General features: G+C 42.9%; 1 protein-coding gene across 1 annotated transcript in view; it reads left to right on the top strand.

The window, feature by feature from the left end:
* Positions 1-1,449: 1,449 nt before the first annotated feature.
* anos1b (anosmin 1b) overlaps positions 1,450-18,905 on the top strand; it is a 147,968-nt gene continuing 130,512 nt past the window's right edge. The window contains exon 1 of the mRNA XM_082957076.1: positions 1,450-1,785. Within this exon, the coding sequence (XP_082813202.1) occupies positions 1,609-1,785 (177 nt within the window). The 5' untranslated portion in view covers positions 1,450-1,608. The remainder of the gene's footprint in view (positions 1,786-18,905) is intronic.

The following is an 18,905-nucleotide window of genomic DNA, read 5'->3' as shown; positions in this document are numbered from 1 at the left end:
AGACAGGCCTGTGTGCTACAGTATTTCTCTCCCTCTCTTCCGTCTCTCTCCCCCTCTCTATCTCTCTCTTTCTTCTCCTTCTCTCTCTCACTCCTTCTCTCCTCCCTCTCTCTCTTTCTCACTCTCTCTTTCTTCTCCTTCTCTCTCTCACTCCTTCTCTCCTCCTTCTCTCTCTTTCTCACTCTCTTTTTCTCTCCTCTCTCTCTCTTCTGCTCTCTCTCTTCCTTCCCTCCCTCTCTTTCTCTCTCTCCTCTCTTCTGCTCTCTCCCCTGTCTCTCTCTGTCTCTCTCTCTCTCTCTCTCTTTCCCAGGGGATCAGCAGACTGAGGTAACCATTATTATTGCACCCTCATTTCTGTAACCCAATAACACTTTCATTTATATTCTATAGAAGTTCAACAAGTGATTACACATATTTTGTGCAAATCACTCTGAACACATACGTCTCATGACCCAAATCAGGTTAAAAGCCCTCCTGCTGCCATTTGGGAGAAGGCATGCCAGGAGTCAATGCTTTTCACATTCTCCCCTTCTTTCTCTCTCACTTTTATTTGGAGAGATCATCCAGCTCTTTTCCGTCCACCTGGAAAATTGCACACAGACCCTGGGACAATTACGATTTGAACCTTTATAAGGGTACATTGAAATTCCCAGAACATAGCTGTAATTCTAGCATGAACCAGGTGTTGCTCGCTGGAGACCTAGACCTCCCATATTTGAACACTTAAGATCTGAAGTTTGTTCAATGTTAAATATCACTGAGGGTTTTAAGGCTGTGATTAATGTCCACATGGAACAGATCTTAAACATAAATCAAACGTAAACGTAATAGTGTGTTAATGTGATCATATAGGTGTAACCAGGATCAATAACTATAAAAGGCTACACCACAAAACATAGTCAATACAAGAGCTAAAACTTTTATAAATGGAATAGCAATAAATTAGAAATGTGTCTGTACAAAATTCAAAAGGCCTACCTTTTGTGTCTTGTGTTTTTAGAAGGAATAATAATATAAACGTTGTTGTCTTCAACATGTTTTGTTTAATTAAACTAGGATACCCAAACTAGCTAGAAAAAAACATCGGTGTTTTCCGTCATAAATAAAGGTTAAATAAAAATACAAAATAAATACACTTTTTATAATTAGCACCTCAACAGTCGTTAGGTTTTACTCATTACACTGACTGGTAAATGGCATGACAGTAGATATGGAAGGACATTTTGTAGTGCGTATAACTAGAGAATAGCATCATTTAAACTCAGATTTAATAATTTAGGCTAAATTTCGCTGACCTTGATACTGTGTTAAAATTCCCAAATCGCCTAGATTTGATACTGTGTTAAAATTCCCAAATCGCCTAGATTTGTCCCTCTGCTCTAGTCTCGACAGGACTCAAAGTGATGAGGTGCCACACGTGCAACGTTGGTGGGAGTGTCTGCCGCGAGTAGAAATCTACCCCTCTCCTGCGGACGGACAGCAGCAACCTCTCCATACCCAAACCAGACTCTCCAAATCAACTAGAGGAATTGACACGAGCTGAATAGAACTTAAAACAAATCTGTTGTAGAGAAATTGATCTTATTTTGACTGTTTTCAGCCAACAGAATGCCATTGGGGCGGGTTACCGTTGTCCTGATGTGGTATTTGATCGCGTTGAGCTCTGCGCGCAGGACTGGTGCTGAAGACGGAGAGGTTTTGGAGAAAATTAACAGCGCGAGATGTACTTCGCGCTGCTTCAGTCTGCACATGACACAACTCACAGCATCTTTTAAACATCTTCAGGTAAACCCTTTACATTTGATTAAAACCGTTAATGTGGACGAATTTTACACGAACACTTTGATGTTTGAAAGTATGAACCTGCACTCACGTTGCGCGTATTTAGTGTTGTTCATGGTATTTCGCTTTATTCAGTGTGTCAGGCTATGTTGAATGGAAATAAGCATTACATGCAGAATAACCGAAACTGAGTAGCATGTGCATATGTGGGTAACATGCATTTTAACGCTAGGATTAAGGCTGAACTCAAGCTGTTCAACATTTGTGACAATACTCGTTGGGGAGGTAAAGACCATCGAAAGCCATATTATCCTTAACGTCTTCAACATGTGCGTTCGCTTTAGTGGGTGGGAAAGTCATTAAGCTCCACACTTTTTCTGACTTCAGTCGGACTGAATGGGATGTAAGGCGTGAGTGGGGGGCCGGAGCTAGGGGTGTGTGTGTATGAGTGGGGGGGGGGGCTGGTTTTGGAACTGGCTAAGGCATTAGATCCGCGGCCACCTGGGTGCAGGGTGGAGGGGTAATGAGGGTGGCCTCTGAATGACTGGGAGTCCAGTCCCCGCTCTGGGCTGAGAGGTGTCGGCGCGCCGCTGATTCATATCTCTGAGGAGGGCGGGAGGGATGGTGGGGCTGGCTGAGGGATGGAGGTGGGGCTGGCTGAGGGAAGGATGGAGGTGGGGCTGGCTGAGGGTAGGGGGAGAACGTTTGGTCTGAAAGCAGGAGGGAGCTGTAGAGTAAAATTAAACGACTTGTATATAGGCTATACTTACTAGGTCGAATCCTTCTAGCTATTAGGACATAATCCTTAAAGAGAAATTGCAATTTATTAGATCACATAAAGGACAATATGTCTTATTTACTTTTTTGCCTTATTATTGTTACCCTTCTGATAGGACCAATTGACAAAATACTCCAATAGAAGAATATGTTGTGTACTGTAGGCTCAAATGCTTCCAGGCACCTGAGCTAACTTTATTGAAGTACAGTTATAACATAACATTTCTATCCAAGTAGATCCTTATCAGATCTGTGAATTTTTTAATGAATGATAATGTGAGTTTGAGATATGATGTGACTTCATACGCTGTGTGGTGGAACCACAGACATTTCTAGATAACCAGCAAGCTCTCAGTCTCACTGCAGAGTTAGACGTTCATTCACGTTTTTCTCCAAATGTCAAATTTCGACGTTTCTCCAAACGTCAAAGTTCAAAGTGTCTATGACACCCTGGGTCGACTCCTCCTGCTCAGTATCGTTCCATTTCTTCAAACGTCGCTCCAAATGTAAAATGTACAAAGATTTAAGGGTTAAAGCATTGGATAGGGTTAAAACATTTAAGTTTAGGCACTCATTCCGAATGGTTAAGGTTTGGGATAGGGTTCAAACAATAAAATAAACAACTAGTGTCCACCACTGGGATCCAACACGTTCCCCCCGATCCAGAGTCGTGGGATTACACCCTTCTGCCACACCTGGCTGGTAGGAGCGTTGGACTAGTAACCGAAAGGTTGCTGGATCAAATCCCCGAGCTGACCATGTAAAAAAATCTGTCATTCTGCCCCTGAGCAAGGTAGTTAACCCAATGTGCCGATGAAGTGGATGTCGATTAAGGCAGCCCCCCCTCCCCACTCCATGGGGGTTGGGTTAAATGCAGAAGACACATTTCAGTTGAATGCATTCAGTTGTACAACTGACTAGGTATCACCCTTTCCTTTTCCTGTCCACATCACCCTAGCAGAACCCATAGCGCCCACTGCCACCCCTAGTGGCCGGTTGTGAAAGGCATTTCCCGACGTCTTTAGGTCATGGATAAACGTCCAATTTCGAAGTCACTCTTGAGCGATCTGCCTGAGATAACAGCCACAGATGACATCATCTGAGAAATGACTGTAGTCAAGTCACGTCCACATGTGTGTTTGTGTGCCAAATCACATCATACCACCAGCCACAGGAGTGTGTGTGTGTTTGTGTGTGAGAGAGAGAGAAAATCCCACCCTGGCTTGGCTTGCTTCCGACCACTGGAATGTGACCCTCACTATTTCCAGTTCACACCTCAGTCAGCCTGCTCCTTAGTGAGTAGTACTGTGTGTGGTTCTGTATGTGTTCCCTGTAGCATGTGTGTGGTTCTGTATGTGTTCCCTGTAGCGTGTGTGTGGTTCTGTATGTGTTCCCTGTAGCGTGTGTGTTGTTCTGTATGTGTTCCCTGTAGCGTGTGTGGTTCTGTATGTGTTCCCTGTAGCGTGTGTGTTGTTCTGTATGTGTTCCCTGTAGCGTGTGTGTGGTTCTGTATGTGTTCCCTGTAGCGTGTGTGTGTGGTTTTGTATGTGTTCCCTGTAGCTTGTGTGTGGTTCTGTATGTGTTCCCTGTAGCGTGTGTGTTGTTCTGTATGTGTTCCCTGTAGCGTGTGTGTGTGGTTTTGTATGTGTTCCCTGTAGCTTGTGTGTGGTTCTGTATGTGTTCCCTGTAGCGTGTGTGTGGTTCTGTATGTGTTCCCTGTAGCGTGTGTGTGGTTCTGTATGTGTTCCCTGTAGCGTGTGTGGTTCTGTATGTGTTCCCTGTAGCGTGTGTGTGGTTCTGTATGTGTTCCCTGTAGCGTGTGTGTGGTTCTGTATGTGTTCCCTGTAGCGTGTGTGTGGTTCTGTATGTGTTCCCTGTAGCGTGTGTGTGGTTCTGTATGTGTTCCCTGTAGCGTGTGTGTTGTTCTGTATGTGTTCCCTGTAGCGTGTGTGTTGTTCTGTATGTGTTCCCTGTAGCGTGTGTGTGTGGTTCTGTATGTGTTCCCTGTAGCGTGTGTGTGGTTTTGTATGTGTTCCCTGTAGCGTGTGTGTGTGGTTTTGTATGTGTTCCCTGTAGCTTGTGTGTGGTTCTGTGTGTGTTCCCTGTAGCGTGTGTGTGTGGTTCTGTGTGTGTTCCCTGTAGCGTGTGTGTGTGGTTCTGTATGTGTTCCCTGTAGCGTGTGTGTGTGGTTCTGTATGTGTTCCCTGTAGCGTGTGTGTGTGTGGTTCTGTATGTGTTCCCTGTAGCGTGTGTGTGTGGTTCTGTATGTGTTCCCTGTAGCGTGTGTGTGGTTCTGTATGTGTTCCCTGTAGCGTGTGTGTGGTTCTGTATGTGTTCCCTGTAGCGTGTGTGTGTGGTTCTGTATGTGTTCCCTGTAGCGTGTGTGTGGTTCTGTATGTGTTCCCTGTAGCGTGTGTGTGGTTCTGTATGTGTTCCCTGTAGCGTGTGTGTGGTTCTGTATGTGTTCCCTGTAGCTTGTGTGTGTGGTTCTGTATGTGTTCCCTGTAGCGTGTGTGTGTTGTTCTGTATGTGTTCCCTGTAGCGTGTGTGTGTTGTTCTGTATGTGTTCCCTGTAGCGTGTGTGTGTGGTTCTGTATGTGTTCCCTGTAGCGTGTGTGTGTGTGGTTCTGTATGTGTTCCCTGTAGCGTGTGTGTGTGTGGTTCTGTATGTGTTCCCTGTTGCGTGTGTGAGTGTGTGGTTCTGTATGTGTTCCCTGTTGCGTGTGTGAGTGTGTGGTTCTGTATGTGTTCCCTGTTGCGTGTGTGAGTGTGTGGTTCTGTATGTGTTCCCTGTTGCGTGTGTGTGGTTCTGTATGTGTTCCCTGTAGCATGTGTGTGTGGTTCTGTATGTGTTCCCTGTAGTGTGTGTTTTGTGCGTCATGAGCTTCTCTGAGCGATGTGTGTGTCTCCTCTCGGCGCTAGATAGGTAGCCAGGTAGGGTTAAGTATATACCTGCTCTACTATCCACAGAGACTCTATATACCTGCTCTACTATCCACAGAGACTCTATATACCGCTCTACTATCTACAGAGACTCTATATACCTGCTCTACAATCCACAGAGACTCTATATACCTGCTCTACTATCCACAGAGACTCTATATACCTGCTCTACAATCCACAGAGACTCTATATACCTGCTCTGCTATGTACAGAGACTCTATATACCTGCTCTACTATCTACAGAGACTCTATATACCTGCTCTACAATCCACAGAGACTCTATATACCTGCTCTGCTATGTACAGAGACTCTATATACCCGCTCTACTATCCACACTCTATATACCTGCTCTATTATCCACAGAGACTCTATATACGTGCTCTACAATACACAGAGACTCTATATACCTGCTCTACTATCCACAGAGACTCTATATACCTGCTCTACTATCCACAGAGACTCTATATACCTGCTCTACAATCCACAGAGACTCTATATACCTGCTCTACTATCCACAGAGACTCTATATACCTGCTCTACAATCCACAGAGACTCTATATACCTGCTCTACTATCCACAGAGACTCTATATACCTGCTCTACTATCCACAGAGACTCTATATACCTGCTCTACTATCCACAGAGACTCTATATACCTGCTCTACTATCTACAGCGACTCTATATACCTGCTCTACAATCCACAGAGACTCTATATACCTGCTCTACTATCCACAGAGACTCTATATACCTGCTCTACAATCCACAGAGACTCTATATACCTGCTCTACTATCCACAGAGACTCTATATACCTGCTCTACTATCCACAGAGACTCTATATACCTGCTCTACTATCCACAGAGACTCTATATACCTGCTCTACTATCCACAGAGACTCTATATACCTGCTCTACAATCCACAGAGACTCTATATACCTGCTCTACTATCCACAGAGACTCTATATACCTGCTCTACAATCCACAGAGACTCTATATACCTGCTCTACTATCCACAGAGACTCTATATACCTGCTCTACTATCCACAGAGACTCTATATACCTGCTCTACTATCCACAGAGACTTTTCACCAGACCTGAGGCGATTGATCTCATTCTTAGTTTTTAATGAGCTATGTCCTTCTTCTCCTGCATGTGAGTTAAGTGATCCTGTTTATGACACGGTTCGTGTTGCCTTCTCCTGGGCTGGGTATTGGAACCCTGTCGTCCTCACCTCACTGGAGCTGGGGTTATCTGGGGCCAGGCACACAAAGGGCCTTCTGATACACCACATACGTCAATGCTAGCTATCGTTTATGCCAGCGCATTTATGTCACTCATTCAGTTTGACTTTCTCCTTTGAGCAAAGCCAAGCCCTGCCAGTCCAGACAGCTGCAAGGGTTGCAGGTGTTTCACCATTCAGTCGGCTACACTTCTCCTCCAACAGAAAGAATGGAAATAAAATCAATTGTGGTTGAAAGGGAGTAGTGTTAGACAGGATGGTGTTAGACAGGATGGTGTTAGATGTGAGTGTTAGACAGGATAGCGTTAGACGTGATAGTGTTAGACAGGATAGCGTTAGATGTGAGTGTTAGACAGGATAGCGTTAGACAGGATAGCGTTAGACAGAATAGCGTTAGACAGGATAGCGTTAGACAGGATAGCGTTAGACGTGATAGTGTTAGACGTGATAGTGTTAGACAGGATAGCGTTAGACAGGATGGTGTTAGACGTGATAGTGTTAGATAGGATAGCGTTAGATGTGAGTGTTAGACAGGATAGCGTTAGACAGGATGGTGTTAGACGTGATAGTGTTAGATAGGATAGCGTTAGATGTGAGTGTTAGACAGGATAGCGTTAGACAGAATAGCGTTAGACAGGATAGCGTTAGACAGGATAGCGTTAGACAGGATAGCGTTAGACAGGATAGTGTTCGACAGGATAGCGTTAGATGTGAGTGTTAGACAGGATAGCGTTAGACAGAATAGCGTTAGACAGGATAGCGTTAGACAGGATAGCGTTAGACAGGATAGCTTTAGACAGGATAGTGTTCGATGGCATTGTGTAGAAGGCCCCGAGACCTCAGGAGAGGCCAGATTACATTGGGTTCCCTGCTATTAAATGTCCCAGATCCTTCAGACCGTGGAGAGACTGTGTGTGTTGGAAGAATGAAGCTATTCTTCTTCACTCTTTGTCTCCTCTCCTGTCTTAGATATGCAGACCTGTTTGCTCTGATGGGTTCTTCTCTCTGCTGTAGGTGACCTTACCACCAACTGTCACTGCTCTGAACACTCCCAAATCAACTTGCCCCTGCGACCCATGGAGTTTACATGCGACAAAACTCTGTTAGCTCTCTGAGCTAAAGCCTAGGCATTGGCTAGAGAAGAAAACAGCTATTTTATGTCTCAGGAATAAATACTCATCACCGAACCAGCTTCCTTACAACCCTTCACATATATCTGAAAGGAATGGGTGAGTGTAAGCAATATGGGTACAGTGGTTTAGAGGGGTAGGGGTTAGGGATCCAGGGGTTGAGAGGGGTAGGGATTCGGGCAACAGGGGTTGAGAGGTGTAGGATTTAGGGGTACAGGGGATTGAGAGGGTTAGGGGTACAGGGGTGAGAGGGTTAGGGTTACAGGGGTTGAGAGGGGTAGGGGTACAGGGGTTGAGTGGGTAGGGGTACAGGGGTTGGGGGTACAGGGGTTGAGTGGGTAGGGATTAGGGGTATAGGGGTTAAGAGGGCTTAGGGGTTGAAAGGGGTAGGGGTACAGGGGTTGAGTGGGGTAGGTGTTAGGGGTACATGGTTTGAGTGGGGTAGAGGTTAAGGGTACAGCGGTTGATTGGGGTAGGGGTACAGGGGTTGAGGGGGGTAGAGGTTAGGGGTACAGGGGCTTAGTGGGGTAGGGTTAAGGGTACAGCGGTTGATTGGGGTAGGGGTTAGGCATACAGGGGCTGAGTCGGGTAGGGGTTAGGGGTACAGGGGTTGAGTGAGGTAGGGGTTAAGGGTACAGGGGCTGATTGGGGTAGGGGTTGGGGGACAGGGGTTGATTGGGGTAGGGGAGATTTCAGATGGACAGTAGCCTGATTCACAGGAGGAAGTGGGAGAAGTCGAAGGGCAGAGCATGTGGAATGAGGCTGAGGTATGTGAAACAGAGGCGGTCAGTGCCGTTTAAGATGAGGGAGGATGATACAACATTTTATGAGCATGGCCTTATTTCTATTACAGCATATTGGATGTCTGTCATTCATATTCCATTCATCCAGTTCAATGTAACATCTATAGGTTTAGGCTACTACATGATACTTGAATTTTCGCTATACCCATCATGAGGTTGCTACAACCTAGCCTACAAATGAAAGTTTACAACGTAGGTACACACAGGTCGAGAGAATTTTGAGTAATCAAGGTGACAGACATTGACACATTCAATACCGCCTTGCACACTCTCGCCTGCATCTACCTGATCTAGGGTGTTGTCACGTCCTGACCCTTGTAAGAGGTCATTTGCCATAGTAGATCGGTCAGGGCGTGACAGGTGGTTGTGTTGGGTGGTTTGGGGTTTTTCTAGTATTCTATTTCTATGTTTTGTTTTCCATGTTTTGGCCGGGTATGGTTTCCAATCAGAGGCAGGTGTCTTTCGTTGTCTCTGATTGGAAGCCATACTTAGGCAGCCTGTTTTCCTTTGGGGTTTGTGGGTAGTTGTTTCCCGTTTTGTCTACGTACCTGACGGAACTGTTGGCTGTCGTTTTTGTTATTTTGTTGAAGTGTTATCATTAATAAAATAAATATGAGCACTTTACACGCTGCGCCTTGGTCCCCTTTCGACGACCCTTGTGACAGGTGTAATCATTAGTCCAACAGTTGCAAATGAGAGTTTCTGTTGGACAAATTCAGGTATGTTTATCCCCGTTTTTGCTTCTGTTTAATTCATGTTTTTCAACAGAATCGGCAGAATGAATAGACCCCTGATCACACGCAAACACAGTTCACTTTCACAGCAGTCACATACAAACAGCATGATCACTTTACTAGTTGTATTTATAATTCCTTCTCACAACAATCTACACGCTCTCCTCCTATCACCTTTTGCCTTCGCTTGTGGACTTCAGTGCACAACACATCAGCTGTCTGTGATCATGCGAAATAACCTTTGACCTCTAACCGCTACACACAGCCTACATCGTTGTTATGTCATCTTCAATATAGCTACTGGAACTAACACTTTAGTAAACCTGCTACAAATCATACACTACAGTGTACAGTCAGAAAGCAGTTTAGCAGTTACCCCGGCGGGCCCCGGTGGCAATAAATGTATAAAACCAAAAGCTTACCTTGACTTGTTTTTATTTATTTAACCTTTATTTAACTAGGCAAGTCAGTTAAGAACAAATTCTTATTTACAATGACGGCCTACCCCGGCCAAACCCTAACCCGGACAACGCTGGGCCAATTGTGCGCCGCCCTATGGGACTCCCAATCACTGCCGGTTGTAATACAGCCTGGAATTGAGCCAGGGTCTGTAGTGATCCTGGAATTGAACCAGGGTCTGTAGTGATGCCTCTTGCACTGAGATGCAGTGCCTTAGACCGCTGCGCCACTTGGGAAGAGTTCCAGTGTTGGATAGCCATAGCCAGCTTGCTAAGATAGCATCCCTCTCTGAGCCGGGTGTTTGAGTAGGCTAAACTAGCTAGCTGCATTCGCTAGCTAAGTGAAAGTGAAAGTTTACAAAAAATACAACCAAATATAGTTAGTTCTTACTCTCTCTCTCTCTCTCTCTCTCTCTCTCTCTCTCTCTTGCTCCTCCTTAATTTTGGAAGATTTTTTTTTTTTTTTTAACTGTTAAAGTATTCTCTTTCATTGAGTCAACTACTCATCATATTTCATGCACTGCAGTGCTAACTAGCTATAGCTTATGCTTTCAGTACTAGATTAATTCTCTGATCTTTTGATTGGGTGGACAACATGTCAGTTCATGCTGTGATACATTGTAGGACGTCCTCCAGAAATAGTCATACAGTGAGGGAAAAAAGTATTTGATCCGCTGCTGATTTTGTACGTTTGCCCACTGACAAAGAAATTATCAGTCTATAATTTTAATGGTAGGTTTATTTGAACAGTGAGAGACAGAATAACAATAAAAAAATCCAGAAAAACGCATGTGAAAAATGTTATAAATTGATTAGCATTTTAATGAGGGAAATAAGTATTTGACCCCCTCTCAATCAGAAAGATTTCTGGCTCCCAGGTGTCTTTGATACAGGTAACGAGCTGAGATTAGGAGCACACTCTTAAAGGGAGTGCTCCTAATCTTAGTTTGTTACCTGTATAAAAGATACCTGTCCACAGAAGCAATCAATCAATCAGATTCCAAACTCTCCACCATGGCCAAGACCAAAGAGCTCTCCAAGGATGTCAGGGACAAGATTGTAGACCTACACAAGGCTGGAATGGGCTACAAGACCATCGCCAAGCAGCTTGGTGAGAAGGTGACAACAGTTGGTGCGATTATTCGCAAATGGAAGAAACACAAAAGAACTGTCCATCTCCCTCGGCCTGGGGCTCCATGCAAGATCTCACCTCGTGGAGTTGCAATGATCATGAGAATGGTGAGAAATCAGCCCAGAACTACACGGGAGGATCTTGTCAATGACCTCAAGGCAGCTAGGACCATAGTCACCAAGAAAACAATTGGTAACACACTACGCTGTGAAGGACTGAAATCCTGCAGCGCCCGCAAGGTCCCCCTGCTCAAGAAAGCACATATACATGCCCATCTGAAGTTTGCCAATGAACATCTGAATGATTCAGAGGACAACTGGGTGAAAGTGTTGTGGTCAGATGAGACCAAAATGGAGCTCTTTGGCATCAACTCAACTCGCCGTGTTTGGAGGAGGAGGAATGCTGCCTATGACCCCAAGATTATAGACTGATCATTACTTTGTCAGTGGGCAAACGTACAAAATCAGGAGGGGATCAAATACTTTTTCCCCCTCACTGTAATTACTGTGTAAGTCTATGGAAGGGGGTGAGAACCATGAGCCTCCTAGGTTTTGTACTGAATTCAATGTACCCAGAGGAGGACAGAAGCTAGTTGTCCTCCGGCTACACCATGGTGCTACCCTACAGAGTGCTGCTGAGGCTACTGTAGACCTTAATTACAAAACAGTGTGTTTTAATCAATTATTTGGTGACGTGAATATATTTAGTTTAATCTAAAAATGATAACTTTTTTTCTTCTGAAATTCACTGAGGAGGATGGTCCTCCCCTTTCTCCTCTGAGGAGCCTCCACTGATGTGAACCCTAACCCAGGCCAGTACCAGAGGTTGGTCAGGTTTAGCCCACTGAACCAAAGCTCCTCTTCTCTTCTACTGTTCAGCAAGAGAGATGACTAGAAATTGGTCTCTCCAATTTGATCTTTTTTTTTTTCCCTTGTCAGTTTTTCATGACTGTCATAGTCCCTACCAGGGAAATCTCCCGTCTCTGTTCTGTCTCTGTCTATATCAGGAACATGATACAGCGCCTGAGTGTTTCTGAAGTTTAAGCCAGGTCGCTCAGGGCATTGGACAACAGTGTTGTGAGTCCCCTCATATGAAAAATATATCCATTAAGAGTTAGTGAGTAGTCATTTTGTTGTTGTTGTTGTAATAGAAAAGAAAATACAATTCAAGAAACAGAAAATGTAGTTTAGTTTATTAATTTGACCATTTTAAAAAACAAGCACACATAAAACTTGAAAAAGCCTTACATGCACATGAATTAAAATCATGGAGGATAACACACAATAAAGTCTGGGACTCATTTCCATTGTTAAATCATGGAGGATAACACACAAAGTCTGGGACTCATTTCCATTGTTAAATCATGGAGGATAACACACAATAAAGTCTGGGACTTATTTCCATTGTTAAATCATGGAGGATAACACAATAAAGTCTGGGACTTATTTCCATTGTTAAATCATGGAGGATAACACACAAAGTCTGGGACTTATTTCCATTGTTAAATCATGGAGGATAACACACAACAAAGTCTGGGACTTATTTCCATTGTTAAATCATGGAGGATAACACACAAAGTCTAGGACTTATTTCCATTGTTAAATCATGGAGGATAACACACAATAAAGTCTGGGACTTATTTCCATTGTTAAATCATGGAGGATAACACACAAAGTCTAGGACTTATTTCCATTGTTAAATCATGGAGGATAACACACAATAAAGTCTGGGACTTATTTCCATTGTTAAATCATGGAGGACAACACACAATAAAGTCTGGGACTTATTTCCATTGTTAAATCATGGAGGATAACACACAATAAAGTCTGGGACTTATTTCCATTGTTAAATCATGGAGGACAACACACAATAAAGTCTGGGACTTATTTCCATTGTTAAATCATGGAGGATAACACACAATAAAGTCTGGGACTTATTTCCATTGTTAAATCATGGAGGACAACACACAATAAAGTCGGACTTATTTCCATTGTTAAATCATGGAGGATAACACACAAAGTCTGGGACTTATTTCCATTGTGGTCCTCTTGAGACAAGATGGCTAGACAAGATCCAACACAGTATACATAGACAAAATGAAATAAACAATTTAACATTTACAGACATACATTTGCTCACATGCTCAGACCCACATGTTCCCACCGTATCCCACACACAAAGTTGTTTCTAATACTTGTAAGTCTCTGCCCTATATGATTTCAAAGATTTTTTTAAATATTTAAATAATAAATAATTTGATTATTCCATTCTCTTAACATTGGATTATCATTTGACCTCCAGTATTTTTAAGTAATAGCTTGTTCAATATAAGTGACAAAAATAATATTGTCCAACCCATTGGGTGTCTCACCGCACCCCCATTACGCCATGTCTTGAAATATGCAGATAGACGGATTATAAGTAAACTTACATTGTAAAACTTCTGACAGACAATTTTCTAACTCTGCCCATAACTTTTGGACTTTATAACATTCCCAGAAGGCATGGATTATTGAGTCATTGTTAGTTTTACACTTAAGACATGACTCTGCCATTGTGCTGTAAAACTTGTGAATTTTGTCTCTTATATAATGCATTCTATACATTAGTTTATACTGGATTAAGGATATATTTTCGTTAACTGTAATTGTGTTTGTTATGTTCCAACACTCCCTCCATCTTGTGCCAATATCCGTTTTTTTTTTAAAGTCTTAGTGAGTAGTCAAACTGCCACACCTGGGGAGTGTCAGAGGGTTTCACACAGGGAGGGAAGGAGGCCCACTGTACCTCTCTCTACCTCTCTTTCTTTCATCTACTACAGTGAGCTTGACTGCTAGACAGATGGTGTAGCTTAACATTAAACCACCGCTCTGACGTTAGCCTGAGACGTCTCTGCTCTAATGCAAATAGGAGAGAATCTTTGTGTGTGTTGTGTTTTTTACCGCTGTTGGAAAGGAGGTCACAGTTGTAGAGCTACTGCACCTTTTCAGTGTGTTGTCTGGATTTGAGACAATGTGTTTTGTTGTCTCTCTCTCTCTTTCTCTCTTTCTCTCTTTCTCTCTTTAATAAGCAAAATAAATAAACAATAAAAAATGAACAGTAAGCATTACACATTCAACATTTCCAAAATAATAAAGACATTTCAAGTGTCATTATGTCTACATACAGTGTTGTAACAATGTGCAGATAGTTAAAGTACAAAAGGGAAAATAAATGAACATTTTGGGTTGTATTTACAATGGTGTTTGTTCTTCACTGGTTGCCCTTTTCTTGTGACAACAGGTCACAAATCTTGCTGCTGTGATGGCACACTGTGGTATTTCACCAAATAGATAAGGGAGTTTATCAAAATTTGATTTTTTTTCTCGAATTCTTTTTGTGTCTGTGTAATCTGAGGGAAATTTGTGTCTCTAATATGGTCATACATTTGGCAGGAGGTTAGGAAGTGCAGCTCAGTTTCCACCTCATTTTGTGGGCAGTGTGCACATAACCTGTCTTCTCTTGAGAGCCAGGTCTGTCTACGGCGGCCTTTGTCAATAGCAAGGCTATGCTCACTGAGTCTGTACATAGTCAAAGCTTTCCATAAGTTTGGGTCAGTCACAGTGGTCAGATATTCTGCCACTGTGTACACTCTGTTTAGGGCCAAATGTGACCGACCGCCTTAATTCAGTCTTATGTAGCAACATTTTTAATTGTATTTTTTACATTGGATAAAAGCAGACGCAGAGCTACAAAAGGTATATCATACACTGCATTTGAGGAACAATGGGAAAGTAATTCTGCTTTGAAAGTTGATAAACTTCTAACCTCACTTTTGAGGAAATGTCCTTTGAATGTTTTGATACCTACTGGAGAGCTCTTCTTTGCCTACATCCATTCAGCATCATTCACACCATTTGAAGCTTTAGTCCCACCCATCTCTTTAAGGGTTGATCTGAGCATTCTGTCCTAACAACAGCACTCAAGCACCCAAGCTAACTGGCTAACGTTGGCTAGCTTGCTAGCTACTTCCAGACACAAATGAGAGAACAGCTCACTCTGACCATTTTACTCACCCTAGCAGAGCTGGTTAGGTTGTTATGTTATCCAGAGCGTTGGTGACTGCAACTGTGCTGCTGGCAACAATCTACTATTTTTTGCCAATGTTTACTGACACCGGCCATATTCATGGGGTGTTGAGCGTTCATAAATTTGTCAGTTATTTTGCGCTCTGTCACACTCAGATGAGAGTGCTCTGAAATCAGAGTAGATATAATTTACCAGCTACGTCTATCAGCAGTTGTTGCAGTGACATTCTATTGAAATGGTTACTTGCATAGTGGAGTATTTTGTTAAGACATGTAGCTAGCTAGCTACAGTAGGTAGGTAAACAATGAACCATAATCCCAAATCATGACGTTACTACCCTGCATGCATCTGCAGGTAGCTAACCAACCAGGTTCAATGTAAGGTTCAATGTACAAATAATAAGATTATACATGTAACGTTAGCTATCGAGCCAGCCAGATAACGTTAGCTAGCTAGCTAACAGTACACTTTAACTTGAAATGAAAACAACTTTATGTCAAAATTAGAAATATGTAATATCTGAAAATGTAGCTAGCTAGACTATGTTACCCGTATACATCATTGATGGATGCCTCTCCCTGTCACAGATGCCATGGTAGCCCTTAGTTTGAAGATGTAATCCGGAGACAGGTGTTTTCTCCATCTTCTTTAGCTATCATACTCTAATTCCACTGATTTCAAAACTCAGTCCTCCAGAAAGTGGAGAGCAACACTTATGCAGTTCTACTACGTGATACATAAAGAAAGCAGCGCTAGACAGGATTACCTACATATACTGACTAGCTCAAATAGACAGAAGCATGCGTTATGGCAGACCAATCCGAACTCATCTCTCAGCATGTCCAGACCACTCATTATCTCAGCTAATCATGGCTAGCGGGAAGGTTGCTGGCTTTTTCTGTGGCTAAACCAACTAGGCTCATAATTTAACAATTGTATTTGTATTTACAGATGGCATACAAGTCTGTTATTAAGGCACATGACATTTTACATGTTCAAGAAGGCATTTCTGCCAAAAGACGCATTTTCATTTAAAAAACGTTTAAGTTCAAATGGCCCTCCCGTGAAGTAGTGACCCGTGACATACGCCTAGTTTCCTGAAATGAGTCACAAATAGCATTGTAGTTTGCTCAGTTTTTTTTGTTAATTCTTTCCAATGTGTCAAGTAATTATCTTTTTGTTTTCTCATAATTTGGTTGGGTCTAATTGTGTTGCTGTCCTGGGGCTCTGTGGGGTCTGTTTGTGTTTTTGAACAGAGCCCAGGACCAGCTTGCTTAGGAGACTCTTCTCCAGGTTAATCTTTCTGTAGGTGATGGCTTTGTTATGGAAGGTTTGGGAATCGCTTCCTTTTAGGTTGTTGTAGAATTTAACAGCTCATTTCTGGATTTTGATAATTAGCAGGCATCGACCTAATTCTGATCTGCATGCATTATTTGGTGTTTTACGTTGTACGGACCCCAGCCCTCAAAACCATAAATGGCAATAGGTTCTAAAACTGATTCCAGTATCTTTAGCCAGATCCTAATTGGTATGTAGAATTGTATGTTCCTTTTGATGGCATAGAAGGCCCTTCTTGCCTTGTCTCTCAGCTCGTTCACAGCTTTGTGGAAGTTACCTGTGGCACTGATGTTTAGGCCGAGGTACAGTACTGTGCAAAAGTTTTAGGCAGGTGTGAAAAAATGCTGTAAAGTAAGAATGCTTTCAAAAATAGACATGTTTAATAGATTATATTTATGAATTAACTAAATGCAAAGTAACTAAATGCAAAGAAAAGTCTAAATCAAATCCATATTTGGTGTGACCACCCTTTGTCTTCAAAACAGCATCAATTCTTGTAGGTACACTTGCACAATTTTGTAGGCATATATTTTGTAGGCATATAGTCAGGTGTATGATTAAATAACTATACCAAACAGGTGCTAATGATCATCAATTCAAAATGTAGGTTGAAACACAATCATTAACTGAAACAGAAACAGCTGTGTAGGAGGAATTAAACTGGGTGAGGAACAGCCAAACTCAGATAACAAGGTGAGGTTGCTGAAGACAGTTTACTGTCAAATGTCATACACCATGGCAAGACTGAGCACAGCAACAAGACCCAAGGTAGTTATACTGCATCAGCAAGGTCTCTCCCAGGCAAAAAGTTCAAGGCAGACAGGGGTTTCCAGATGTGCTGTCCAAGCTCTTTTGAAGAAGCACAAAGAAACGGGCAACGTTAAGGACCGTAGACGCAGTGGTCGGCCAAGGAAACTTCCTGCAGCAGATGCTTACTTCCCTTCGCAATCAGAAGATGTCCAGCAGTTCCATCAGCTCAGAATTGGCAGAAAACAGTGGGACCCTGGTACACCCATCTACTGTCCAGAGAAGTCTGGTCAAAAGTGGACTTCATGGAAGACTTGCGGTCAAAAAGCCATACCTCCGACGTGGAAACAAGGCCAAGCAACTCAACTATGCACAAAAACACAGGAACTGGGATGCAGAAAAATGGCAGCAGGTGCTCTGGACTGATGAGTCAAAATATTTGGCTGTAGCAGAAGGCAGTTTGTTCGCCGAAGGGCTGGAGAGCGGTACACGAATGAGTGTCTGCAGGCAACAGTGAAGCATGTTGGAGGTTCCTTGCAAGTTTGGGGCTGCATTTCTGTAAATGGAGTTGGGGATTTGGTCAGAATTGATGGTCTCCTTAATGCTGAGAAGTACAGGCAGATACTTATCCATCATGCAATACCATCAGGGAGGCATCTGATTGGCCCCAAATTTATTCTGTAGCATGACAACGACCCCAAACATACAGCGAAAGTCATTAAGAACTATCTTCAGCATAAAGAAGATCAAGGAGTCCTGGAAGTGATGGCATGGCCCCCACAGAGCCCTGATCTCAACATCATCAAGTCTGGCTGGGATTACATGTAGAGAGAGAAGCACCTGAGGCTGCCTAAATCCACTGAAGAACTGTGGTTAGTTCTCCAAGATGTTTGGGCCAACCTACCTGCCGAGTTCCTTCAAACTGTGTGCAAGTGTACCTAGAATAATTGATGCTGTTTTGAAGGCAAAGGGTGTTCACACCAAATGTTAATTTGATGTAGATTTTTCTTCTGTTCACTCACTTTGCATTTTGTTAATTGATAAATATAATAATTTTTTCTCGCCTGAGTAGCCTCATTTCACTGCCAAAAATAAAATAAGCCATCTAGTGTTCAGCGAAATAACAACACAATGTCAAATACAGGTAACCTAGTCAAATAATCAACATCCAATCACATTAACCGTTACTCTCTCGCGGGAATTCCACTAACGGTCCGTATGTAGCCAAAAGTAGCTGCTGCTCATTCCGTTTGCTCAAAAATTGATAAATGGTTAAAAAAAACGTAAGGCCCGCGTCCATAGAGACACATACGAGGTTCACTTATATTGGGAGTAGTGCCTTTCCTCAGCCACAGTGTGTTAAATGTGCAAAAGTACTGTCTCACAACTCAATGAAACCTTCACTCTTGCGCAGACATTTAGAAACAAAACATGCCAAATTGAAAAATAACACACAGGGAGTTTGAGTGAGAATTAAGATGACTTTCGAGTAGTAAGACATGTATAAATGCAACAGATTCCATTAATAAGAAGGGGCTAGAAGAGTCTTATATGGTGAGCTACTGAGTGGCTAGGACAGGCAAGTCCCATACTATTGTGGAGGACTTAATTCTTCCTTAATTGACCCCCCATAAACCTAACGGACATATACCAGGAGCTGTGCCAGGAAGGATTACTTTATCCTATCCTAGGTATTCCTTAAAGAGGTGGGGTTTCAGGTGTCTCCGGAAGGTGGTGATTGACTCCGCTGTCCTG

This window comes from Salmo salar, chromosome 10, assembly GCF_965601325.2.
Source record: "Salmo salar chromosome 10, fSalSal1, whole genome shotgun sequence".
NCBI classification, from domain to species: domain Eukaryota; kingdom Metazoa; phylum Chordata; class Actinopteri; order Salmoniformes; family Salmonidae; genus Salmo; species Salmo salar.
Note: the sequence above shows the minus strand (reverse complement) of the source record. Positions and strands in the feature narration are given on the sequence as shown.